General features: G+C 46.5%; 1 protein-coding gene across 4 annotated transcripts in view; it reads left to right on the top strand.

Moving 5' to 3' along the window:
- Spred2 (sprouty-related EVH1 domain containing 2) overlaps nucleotides 1–12,436 on the top strand; it is a 99,585-nt gene that overhangs the window by 58,062 nt on the left and 29,087 nt on the right. The window contains exon 1 of one of the 4 annotated variants that reach the window (XM_006514457.4): nucleotides 8,832–9,749. The exons of the other annotated variants lie outside the window; for them this stretch is intronic. Coding sequence (XP_006514520.1) covers nucleotides 9,724–9,749 — 26 coding nt within the window. The 5' untranslated portion in view covers nucleotides 8,832–9,723. Of the gene's footprint in view, nucleotides 1–8,831; nucleotides 9,750–12,436 lie in introns of those variants that run through there. 4 annotated transcript variants of the gene reach the window in all.

The following is a 12,436-nucleotide window of genomic DNA, read 5'->3' on the forward strand; positions in this document are numbered from 1 at the left end:
CTCCTCTTTTTAGGATCTATTACAGCTATATGAATTCAGTAACTATTTCATAAAAACAAGCTAATTTAAAATCACTATAGACCAGCTGCCAACATTTAAAAATACTCACGTGCTTTTGAGAGTCCTGTTTCTGGAGTCTGCAGCCTGCTCCTGCTGTTCACATGTATGAGAGTGTGTGCTGAGAACATGGCTGGCTCCCACCAGAGGCTTTACCCGTGCATTGCCTGTGTCACACTTGTCCAATGTCTGGAGCACACACGAATTTTTGTCATTATTTGGAAATTGTAGGTTTTCTGTTTAGCTCAGAGAAGCCAGAGACAAGCATAGAGTAAATTTCTTAAGCCACAAGCCTCCCTCTGAAGTATAAACGGATACGTGCCCTCTCTTATCTAGCTACTGTGGACTGTTCCTTTTGCTGGGCATTAGCTTGCTGGCAGTTCAGTGCGTTAACACCTAGAGTGCCTTGGCGTTGAAAGTGGGGCAGCCAGGGGAGCCATGCACATGAGTTGAGTTGTAAGTACCATTTCCTTGTGGCTCATGAGAACCATAGAGAAAGCCAATACTTCAGAAGGAGGCTGGCACCTCAGTTCTCTTTTGAAAGCTTTTGACTTGGATTGTAAGTGGACCCTTCCTCGCTATGCCTTCTGGGAGTGGTGCTGGGATTCGGCTGTTCTTGCTGTCTTCTGAGGTCATTATGGGAGAAATCTCAGTGAGATGCTGTATTTAGATTCCAATCAAGAGGTAAATCATGCAATTGTAAAGAATGGAAACACTCTCTCTGCCCCTCTCTGTGCTTCCTACCACCCCCCTGCTCTTGTCCTCCTCTCCCTCCTCCCCTTTTCTCTCCCTCCCTTTCTTCCCCTCTTCCTCTCCTCATTTATAAACACTTGCTTCCTCGGTTGCCTGCCTGCCATTGCTCTGGCCCCCTGGGCCCTGCTGCTTGACTGGGGCTCTTGAATTCCATCCGCTGAGCACAGCAGCATGTGTCACAGGCTGCTCAGGGAGGGTGAGGAGCAAAGTTAGTGTCTGTGGGTGGGCATGTGTTCTCATCACATCGCCGGAGAGCTGCAGTGTGCAGAATCTGGCAGGAACTTGTTCCAAAGGGGGGGGGAAATCAAGCCAGTCCCTTTTTTTCCTGCCTTGAGTAATATTAAAAACATGGCTAACTCCCATGGAGAAGAAATGGAAGTGTTAGAAAACTCTTGTAATTGTTTTTAGTAATCTTCAAAACTGAGATCAGAAGAAATAAAAAGGGTCTAATCATAAAAATATCCCGGTGTGTGTGTGTGTGTGTGTGTGTGTGTGTGTGTGTGTGTGTTGCATTGTATATAGACTGTTCAGTGTTCAGAGGCTCAGTATTTAAGAGCACCACCTGCTTTTGCTGATGACCCAGGTTTGGTTCCCAGCACCCACATGGAGACTCACAACCTTCAGTAACTCCAGTGCCAGGGAATTTGTGGACACACATGTGATATGCATGCGATTTACCCATAAAGATAAGTTAGCCTTCCTTTTTTTTCTTTTTAGAATGTTGTCTCAGAGTTTGGGGGTACACTGTTCTATTTAACTCGTCTGATGTTTTGAGATGATATTATAAGAAACGCCATTTTCTGTCAGTAAAGCCAGTACTTAAGAGGTTTGAGCTGTGTGTGACCTGCCTTGCACGCAGAAGAGCAGAGTAACGGGCCTTAAGCATTGGAAGCAGCGCCTGGAGAGGGTCCTGCGCATGCGCCGACTGTTACCTTTTGTCAGTGGTGATGCTCACTCCTTCAGGCTTTGGGAGTGTTCCTGCATGCAACCCAGACTTCCTGAACCCAGTTCAAGTGGCTCCCTTACTTCTCAAGGTACCCCCTTCTCATGTGGCAGAAACCAGGATACAGGGCCAGTGAGAGGGCTCAGCAAATCAAGACGCTTGTCATTAAGCCTGAGGATGGATTCGTGGGGGTTGCCCTTTGACCTCCACATCTGCACTGTGACATAACACCCCTCCCCCATGCACACAAATCAGTGGTTTTTTTCACCCCAATATTTTTTAGCAACTGCTTAGTGTATGCTAAAGTGACACTGATTCTGTGCATTCTAGATCTCTAGAACATTTCACCTTGCAAAACCGAAACTCCAGGCACGGTGGTTGACTCTCTTCCCCGGCCCAGGACAGCCACCATACTACTCTGTTTCCATGGCTTTTAGATAATAATATAAATAGAATGGATGGTGCAATGACTTCTCCTCCTCCTCCTCCTTCTTTTTTAAGACACAGGGTTTCCCTGTGTAGCCCTGGAACTCACTGTAGACCAGGCTGGCTTCGAACTCAGAGTCTACCTGCCTCTGCCTCCCGAGTGCTGGGATTAAAGGCTTGTGCCAACACTTCCACACAGCTTGTCCCCCCCCCCTTTTTTTTTGGACTGGGTTCTTTTGCTTAGCTTTCTCAAAACTCATCCCATTGTCGACTCCACTGTTTATTAAGGCTGAGCGATGACCCATTGTGTATTGTTTAACCAGTCCTCTCTGGATGAATGAATTTAGATTATTGCCACCTTTTGGCTTATTGTGAATACTGAAGTGAAAATATGTTTGAAAGTCTTTTGAGGTGGAATTGCCTTTTAATAAAGGCTAAGGTTGATTGTATGCAAAGGCAAGGAGATGTGCCTCTGAGCATCCTGTTATGTTTAATCTAGTCTTTGCTTAGGCTTAAAGAACTCCCTTCCAGACCTGCTCACTGGAGGAAGTTGCCAGAGGCGAGGTGGTTTATTTGTGGTGCCTTGGGAATTGCAACTGTCCCAGAGAACCAGGATGAAGGCCAGAGTAGATGGCTCTTAATAAGTTAGTAACTCATGGCCTGAGTTTGTGTCTGCAGCCCAAATGGTAGAAAGGAAGAGCTAACTACCGGCAGCCCCGACCTCTGTACGTCCTCACAGTCACACCCACAGGTAGATTTGAATAGCCAAATTTAATCTTTAGAAAGGGGAAGGGTGAGAAGGAGGCAGATGTCGACACTGCCATAGAATACAGAGCTGGGTGTTGACTGGCCTTATGTTAGAGACCTTTTATTCTTTCCTTGGTACTAGTGTTGCTCACAATGATGGCTTTATTATGTTGACTTCAGGTCAATCTCTGTGAGTTCAAGGTTAGCCTGGTGTACATATGGGAGTCTCAAGCCAACCCAGAATATACAGTGAAACTGCCTTTAAAAAAAAAAAAAAAAGAAGACTGAAGAGATGATGGCTCAGCGGTTAAGAGCACTGACTTCTCTTCCAGAGACCCTGAGTTCAATTCCCAGCAACCACATGGTGGCTCACAACCATCTGTAATGGGATCTGATACCCTCTTATGGCTTGTCTGAAGATAGCTACAGTGTACTCATATACATAAAATAAAAAATAAATCTAAAAAAAAACGAGGGGAGGCTGAATAGGTGGCTCGGTGCTTCCAGAGAACCTAGTTTCAATTCCCAGTACCCATGTGACAGCTCACAACTGTATGCAACTCCAAGATCTGATACCTTCATACAAATACATGTAGGCAAAACACCAGTGCACATTAAAAACAAGAAAAAACTCCTCCTATGCTAGTTACAGCCTTTTATCAGCACATGTAGCGTATTCAGTTTATTCTAAAAACATTCCATGCTCTGCGTGTGTGTGTGTGTGTGTGTGTGTGTGTGTGTGTGTGTGTGTGTGTACTCGCATGTGCGGCGCATGCACATTCTAGGCAAACACCCTGCCACTGAGCCCATTTTCTTCCATTTTCAAAAGACTTCAATAGGACTCCCTTACCCTGGGAGTTTTATGATTGCGTAGTAACTCCATGCTGAGTGAAGGAGCTGGGCCTGTGGTGTTGTCATGGGTCTTGGTGGCTTCTGGTCTTTTTCTATTAAATGTATTCTGTTGGATTTTTACTACTACAAGTTTTCTGCTTCTGCAAGATGTTTCAGTAGCGTGTGTTTGCTAAAGCCCTTGGCAACACTAAGGGACTGTAAAGCCAATTAAAAAAAAAAATAATACAGAAGTTGTAAAGAGACCTCAAAAGCCCTTTGACTCCCCCCCCCCCTGCTGCATATGAAGAGGCTGTGGCTCAGTAGTAGATTCAAAGAGTCACACCCAGTTGTGAGAAGAGGATGTGTTACCAGGTCTAGTTAGACTAATAAATGCCAAATGGAATGACCTCTGTTGAGGAGGAACAGCCCAGATGGCCCCTCACCCCCCTCCAGCTGTTGCTCTCTCCTGGAGTTGGGCTGTTAGTAATTCCTCTTCACTTAAAATTCCTTCACAGTTGTTACCTAAGCCAGTAAATCTTAAAATCCCAACAGCACCGATCCAGGGACTTTTCCCACAACATGGAGCCCTTGTTTGTAAACTGTGGACAGCGGTGGGGAACCGCCCTTCCTCGGTCCTGGGGGGTCAGTAACCTTGAACGGTCCCTTTTCTCCCGGAATGAGGAGTCCCACTCAGTCCTGTTCTTTCTAGCGTAAAAGGAGCGTGGAACTAAGTTGCCTAATGTCCCGTCACCACATGATTGGATAACTACCAACTTGGCTGCCTCCTAGCCAGTGTCTGCTGAGGAGTGGAGATTTAGCCCCCACTGCAGAGCAGATACCTTGAAAATAGGACATTATTGCTTATCTTTCCCTCTGTAGTAAAGGAGATGACAGAACTCAGAACCAAGGTGAAAGAGCACAAAATGAAACACTAACTCTTGCCGCCTGAAAGGACACTCTACGGGTGGCTCTGACTAGAATATAAAGTGAGGCTCGTAAAAACCCTGCCTGTGGCCTGTGGGCCCTGGCTCTCCTTCCTTCCTGTGGGCTACGTTATCACCTTTTGTTTGGGAGAGATCTTAAGCTGGGCTGGCCTGTAAAAGAGTTTGTAGGTTTTGAATTTGGTAAAGTCATTTCCTGACCTTTTGACCTTGGAGGAGGGCGGGGTAGCAGGAGAAAGAAATCCATCTGTGGACTGGGCAGAAGTAGTCAGACTGTTCGGGGCATTATTGATGAAGTATAAACCTAGATTTCACACTCCCTGGCCACCGTCAGCTGGTTTCTTGCTGACACTCCACTTCCTTTGCTTTCTCCAATAATGAGGGCAAAAGCAAAAAAACAAAAAATAGTCAAGAGAAGAAGGTGGCTGTGGGTCGGAGCCCTGGGTTGGAGATTATTAACTTTAAGCAACTCCCTTTGCTGTTTGTGTTTTAAAGAACTGATTTTGTTTTATTGCTGATGCGCTTAATGGGGGTGGGAACCATTCTGGTCGGTGGCCTTGAGGTTTAAACAGGACCAGGAATATGGTTTGTGCAAGAGTGAAGGGAAAACCCGAGAGCTTGATTGATTACTTTCAGGTAAAAACAGGAGGGAGAGTTTTCTCAGGGCGGGGTCGGTTTGTCTTCAGCCGGAAATCCCTTAGATCTTGGTTAATTATGAACGCTGACCCCAGGCTCCGCCGAGCAGACCGACAATAAAGGCAGAGTCCTAAACAAACCTCCGTTCAGGTTTGACCCTTTGACCTCCCAGGGCTCTCTTGTCCCCAAAATTTTCAAAGTAGTCACCCTGACACTCACCCCTTTAGGGCACATACTTAGTCTATAAGAGTTAGATACATTCTCCCCCCCCCCCAAAAAAAAAACTAAATAAAGCTTATTTCCAAAACTACTGATGTCAAAATTGTTATGTTTTAGTGGTTTTTGGACAAAAAGTCTGAGCTACCTCCAATTGGTGTTTTGAATGTTAACAAACTATTACAATAAAATGTTTATGTGGTTTCCCAAAAGTGCCCGTGTTAGCATTTTAAAAGGTCGTGAATAATGCTGTACACTTAACAACATGGCAGACACAGCAGAGGCCTGGTGTCTTGTGGGCCTGGAGTAACTGCGGCCAGTGGCCTGGAAATCACAGTACAGAGGGGTGCTGAGGAGGAAGGAGCAGCATCCAGGGTGGAGCACTGTGCTGGCTGGGAGGAAGCCTGACATGGCCTCGTCATGCGCCCACCTAGGGTGGGGCCAAGGGTTATTTGGTGCTTGGTTCTAAAGAGAATTTTTTCTCTTTTCTTTTCCTTTTCTTTCATTTTCTTTTTTTAACCTTTTCTTTTAAAAAGGATTCTTGATTTTTTTTTTAAAATAATTCTTGAATTCCATTGAATTTTTGTTTGTTTGTTTGTTTTTTAAAAACTGTGGTTTGCATGTGCTTTTGGATCTGGATCTGTTGTTGCCAGAGCGGCTCACAAGCTTAACTTCCTGGAGCAAGTGTTTCCGACTCAGTAGTGATTACAGGTGCAGTCAGCGGCCCACAGCTGAGATAGAGGTGAGGCCGGTCCAGGCAGGATGGGGGTCCAGGCAGGATGGGGGTGGGGGCCTGGGCTATACTTATGCTCTCTGCTTTCTGGGGCCCCAGGGTGGAGGGGTGAGCTTTCCAGCTGTAAAGATTAAAGCAGAGAGTCTCTTCAGATTTTCCAGAGAAGGCCTCCCTTCCCTGATGTCTGCATGCAGCATATTCACGAATGCACTGGGCATTCCAGAAGAAAGCAGGAGAAACCGAAAGAAACCATGAAAAATCACTTGAACGGGGCTTTTACACCCTGGTTACTCACCTCCAGGGGTGCTCAGGAAAGGCACACTGACCCAGAGGGTGACCCAAGAGCATTTTATTTTAGGTCACCTGCCTTAGACAACACTTCTAACATTGCCCTTTCAGAAGTACCAAGAGGTACCTCCCCCATCCCCAGAACAGGATTTTTCTGGGTAGCCCTGGCTGGCTGTCATGGAACTCTTGTCTGTAGACAGGCTGACCACAGAGCATCCTGCCTTTGCCTCAAGTGCTGGGGTTAAAGGCTTGTGGGCCGCCGCCACCACCCAGTGTACCTTTGATGACCCTTCCCCTCCAGACCAGGCTCTTCGCTGTTGGTTTTTTATTGGCCAGGGTGTGCTGTGATCTGAGGAAGGATGGTAGAACAGGATACAGGCAGAACATACTCAGGTGTGGAAATTTCATGTTAAATGCAGTACTGACAGTAAGAACGTGGCTCGGTAAGCTGCTGCAAAGTAGCCCAGACTAGCACTATAAGGGAGGCGCAGCATGAGTTCCATGCTCCGTGCTTGTCGCACCCTGGAACTGGCACTCTGACTAAGTCTATTGGGAGCCATGAAAACTCCATAGATCTTCTAGCTCACTAGGAGCCGCGTCGGCGCTTACAGGGAGCCCAGGTTGTGTGCCACCCATCTAGGGCCCCTCACTCTGAGGCTCCCTGGGTTCACTTCCTGCTCTTTTTTGTTCCTCTGCCTTAGCTGCCTCTTAGCTGCTAGGGGCCACAGCACATAGCAGCAAAGAGAAAGGAAAGACCAGACGGGTTGGTGGCACACTATCTGGTACCCCAACCTTGGGCTAGCCCTATAAGTCTGTAGTGCCAGGGCAGTAGGCCCCACACAAGAGAATGTGCTGGCACACACAGCGCCCCAGGAACAGTGGCTTCTCTGTGCCCTGGAAGTGAAAGGTCAGATTGGAAAACACATTTACAGCAAATCTTGATGTATAATGTAAAGGATAACAGGTGAACATGTTCAGCAGCCCTGCGAGTTAAGGGGTGGGTGAGTCTAAGTCTCTCAGCAGAATTACTAGTCTGTAACAAAGTGTCTGTTTTTTTTTAACACTGGCTTTGTATTAAAACTTCAATAGGGGGCTGGATTAAGAGCACTGACTGCTCTTAAGAGGGTCCTGAGTTCAAATCCCAGCAACCACATGGTGGCTCACAACCATTGTAATGAGTTCTGATGCCCTTTTCTGGGGTGTTATTTTATTTTATTTTATTTTATGTAAGTACAATGTAGCTGTCTAAAGACACACCAGAAGAGGGCATCAGATCTCATTAAGGATGGTTGTGAGCCACCATGTGGTTGCTGGGATTTGAACTCAGACCTCTGGAAGAGCATTCACTGCTCTTAACCACTGAGCCTTCTCACCAGCCTGCTGGGGTGTCTTTTTTTTTTTTTTGTTTTTCGAGACAAGGTTTCTCTGTATAGCCCTGGCTGTCCTGGAACTTACTTTGTAGACCAGGCTGACCTCGAACTCAGAAATCCGCCTGCCTCTGCCTCCCGAGTGCTGGGATCAAAGGCGTGCGACACCACGCCCGGCTCCGCTGGGGTGTCTTAAGACAGAAACAGTGTACTTAAATAAATCTTTAAAAAAAAACAGAAAACAAACAAAAAAACAAAAATAAGAGGCTTTACTGAATATCCAGTTGTGTGTGGTTGTTGTTGTTGTTTAAAACTTCAATAGGAAAATAAAAGCCTTTACAGCCTAGTGATCTAACAAACTTTGACTTGCTAGGAGTCATTCTGAAGAATGATTCATAATTCAGTTTGATTGCCAAATAATTCTGTTTGCTCAAATCTTGAATATGCTGTCTTTGATACCAGATAGACAGGAGCCCCAGGAGTACACTAGAATATGCCGTGCAGCGGGTGTGTCTGTGCCAAGGTGAACAGGCTCTGACCTCACCTTCCAAGTATAAATTGTAAACACCACTTCTGGGTCATTGGTTCAAGGCTATAATGGAATTTCATTAAATGTATTCTGTGGTTTAGATTTAAAGATTCTTGGCCAATTCAGGGAAAAGGATGAAACTCTGCACCCCCAGAGGGGAGAGAGCCCCTACAATGTAAACAGGACCCCCAGAGGGGAGAGAGCTCCTACAATGTAAACAGGGCTCCCAGAGGGGAGAGGGCCCCTACAATATAAACAGGGCCTCTTGACCTAATAGCTGGGTGAAAGTTGGAGTTCTTGGTATTTTAGATACCATTTTCTATTTGGGGGCTCCAGTTTTGAAAACTTAACCCTGTACAATTAAATAAAAAGATACAGAAGATAAAAGCGGTCAGCTCTGTGTTAGGACCCCTTGGGTGGTAAGTCAGAAGCTCTGCGTGGCACAGTTACCAGCAGGGGTTTAGAGACGTAGGGATGGGCATGGTGAAGTAGGCACGGAGCCTGCTGTTTCTCAGAATGGCTCTGTGCCTGGGCACCGAGTTCCAGCTGACGGATTGGGCCTGTTCAAATACACAGACCTTTTACTCCCAGATACTGGGGACGGGCAATTTCATAGGTGGCTCCTGGGTTCCTTTTTGTGATTGGCCTCACTGGTCAGAAATATCTCCAGGCCAGCGTTTTTCTGAAGTGATTTTAGCCCACTTTTCAGCTTCCCTTACCGACATTAGGGACATAGTTTCTCTTATGACGCAAAGGATTAATGTTGACAAAGGGACCCAAATGTTTCACATCAGTGCCTGAGAGGAGAGTTGACTGCCCTCCCAGACAGGCCCCATGCCAGAAATGGCGTCTTTGCAACTAAATCTTCTATCCAACAGGAGGTTTTTCTTAAAACTGTTTTCCATAATGAGCTACTAACCAGACATGTAGTAACCACTTAAGTAATGGAGCTAGAGGCCTTATTTCCTATGCATATAAGCGTGCAGAGCAAATGTTTTCTCCCTTGGATGCCTTGTACAGAGCAAAATACCCTGTAACTACCATTCAGAAAACCACATGGATAACTTTTCTAGCCCATCGAGTTTGATTTATGATTATGAAAATCAAATATATGATTTATTTTTAAACCAGGGCGGTCATTTTTTTTATGACATTTTAGGTAATTGACACTTAGGAACACTTGAAAAAGCGACAGGAGTGGACTGTGACCAGCGCCTTCGGCTTCTCACCGTGTTTGACTTTGCCATAGCGTCTCGATGATTGGTTTTACAGAGCTCACTAGGTAGGCATAGAGCATAATAAACACACACATATATGGGCAATTTGGCAAAATCTACATGCCTTTATAAACCTGTAGGCACCAAGAGGCCTGGGGCATGGGGGTGTGATTGAAATAAAGTAAGTGTGCCTAGCTCCAGGTGAAGCTGGGTTTTGGCTTGGGAAGCATCTGGGATTTGGGCAGGAGGAGCTGGGACCTGACCAGTCCCTCCCTAGGTCTGCTGGAACAGTGAAGGGCCTGGAAGGAAGTGAGCCCAGAGTTTAGCATGATGGAGAGATAAGGAAGCCAAGTGATTCGATAAGGGCCGGCCTGGCTGGCTGGCTGGTGTGTGCCATGGGGTGGGGTGTGCTGTGGGCTGTGCTGGGAAGGATTTATGGTATGAAATTGGCTCTACCCCTGAAGGAGACAGGAGCGGGGTTGCGGGGAGGCGGGGGGGGGGGGAGCAGAAGATCACAGATGGCAGACAGAACCCTCTTCTCTGCAGGTGTGCCCGCCGTAACATCCATCCTGGGTTTTAGGACCCTGTCCGCTGCTGAGGCTGGGCTCATATGCTGTTCCCTCAGGTGCCTGGCAGCTGGCATAGCTTTCACTCTGCAGACTAATTCTTCAGTGGGCAGGAGTGCTGTGGATTAGAGACACACCTTTGTGATTAAAGATTAAAGCCACCATGACTCTGACAAGTGACCTTCATCTCTGCCTGACTGCAGGGTAGACTCTGCCTTCCTTTTGTAAAGAAAATGAAAACCACAAAGACGTGTCATCAGCCGCCAAGGCGGCGGGCCAGTGCTGAGCAGCTCCGTCAGGAGCACACATCCTCCACAGGACAAGACTGTGGAGCTCATCATGATTTCCTGCAGCTCCTCTGTTTACTTCTGTAATGTGGCCTGCTTTGAGTCCAAATAGAAGTGTCACAGCAGTTTCGAAATTGCTTTCTGTGCAATTACATCTTCATGTGTAACCTGTGACCCTTCCCTCTGGTTACCTATTAATGGAAGGAAAGCCCGCATTCTGATCTTGCCATAGGACCTTGCCTTCCTCCTCTTCATTTAGAGTGGTTGTGGGACAAATTAGTCAGCATGTCGGAACCAGAAAGGGCTTGTCCTTAACGAAAGCACATTTAAATGGAAAGGTCCCCAGTCTAGCCTGTTTGGCTCAAGTGGTCATCACCTAATGTCATTGGTAATAACATTGGCTGTTCCATTTCTAGCCTCCGTTCTGACCTGACCTGGGCTTCATTCAGTTGATGTTGGGGCCACACCCAAAGTTTGCCAGTTTGGGAGGTTGGTTTTTTGTTTGTTTGTTTTTGTTTTGACAGTAGTAGCATGATTTGAAATGTTTTAAGATATACCAGTATAGTGTGTGAGTGCGTGTGTGTGTGTGTGTGTGTGTGTGTGTGTGTGTGTGTGTGTGTGTTTGTGTGTGTGTAATTTTTAAGTGGACCTGTCCTTTGCCTTCCTGCTGTACAGCCCTGAATAAACCCCCCATGTCTGTTGAATTCATTTTACAAAGCAGGGAAGGAGAAAGGCAGGGAGTTTTCCCTCTATACTGTTTGATTTCAAGCAGGTATTTGACTGTAGAGTCCTGCTCAGGCAGTGTGTGGAGTAGCTGAGGAACTTTGGTGGGCCACAGATAGGAAGTGGTTGTCTCCTGGTATTACAACTGAATATCTAGACATCAGACATGCCCACGTCTGGTTGTAAGCTCCTCCCTCCCTCCTCTCCTGTGAAGGAAGGCCCTTGTTAGGAGTAATCTGCTTGGAAGGCCAGAGGCCTGTACTGAGGTACAGTCAGCCCTTGTACCCTGGGAGCAAAGGGCTGGGTTAATCTCTAATAAATTTATACTTATGTGGCACACTTGATGTAGGTCTCTACCCTTTTCATGCCTACTTCATCCCCTCAGATGAAGGAGGCACAGCTGAAACTTCAGAAAGTAAAAAGCATGCTTTTAGCCATGGTGTGGAGAGCCTCAGTTCCTATGTCAGCCATTGCCTGTGGCGTTGGTGCCCTTGTGGAATGTTTGACGAAGTATAGTGTATACCAATAATTACTAATCTTAGGGATTCTTATTGTGGAATTGGTGTCATATAGGGAGAAAATGTGGGGTTCTCCAGAATTGCTTACATATATATAATCTAAACACATGGCACCCAGTAGGTTTTATTATTGTTGATGTTGTACATGGCACCCAGTAGGTTTACTGTTGTTATCACTACTACTGCTATATTTGGGGGCATGTGTCATGGCACATGTGTGGAGACCAGGAGGACATCTTAAGGGAATCGGCTGTCTCCTTTATCACATAGATCCCAGAGATGATTGGTTGGTGACATGTGCCTCTGCTTGCCGCGTCATCTCTTATCCAGTGTTCTCAGTCCTCTCTAGGTTCTGAAGAACAGGCTCATTAAATCTTGAGGTGAGCGTAGAGCAGAGGTACGGGTGTGATCTGTGCCATCTGCATGAATATCTTCGTGTATAGCCTGTGACACTCCATTTGGGCACCCTATTAATGGAAAGGCAGTCCCAGCCTGTTAGAACTAGAAACTCATGCCTGTGATCCCAGCCAGCGGTGAGGGGCCTAGATGTTGTTACCCTGTGCAGCTGGATTTCCCTGGGAAGGCTTGAGTTTCTCTGTGATGTGACACTTGATCGCCTTTAGGCTGGAGGGTCACAGGTTTGAGACCAGCCTCTGCA

This window comes from Mus musculus, chromosome 11, assembly GCF_000001635.26.
Source record: "Mus musculus strain C57BL/6J chromosome 11, GRCm38.p6 C57BL/6J".
Classification (NCBI taxonomy): Eukaryota; Metazoa; Chordata; class Mammalia; order Rodentia; family Muridae; genus Mus; species Mus musculus.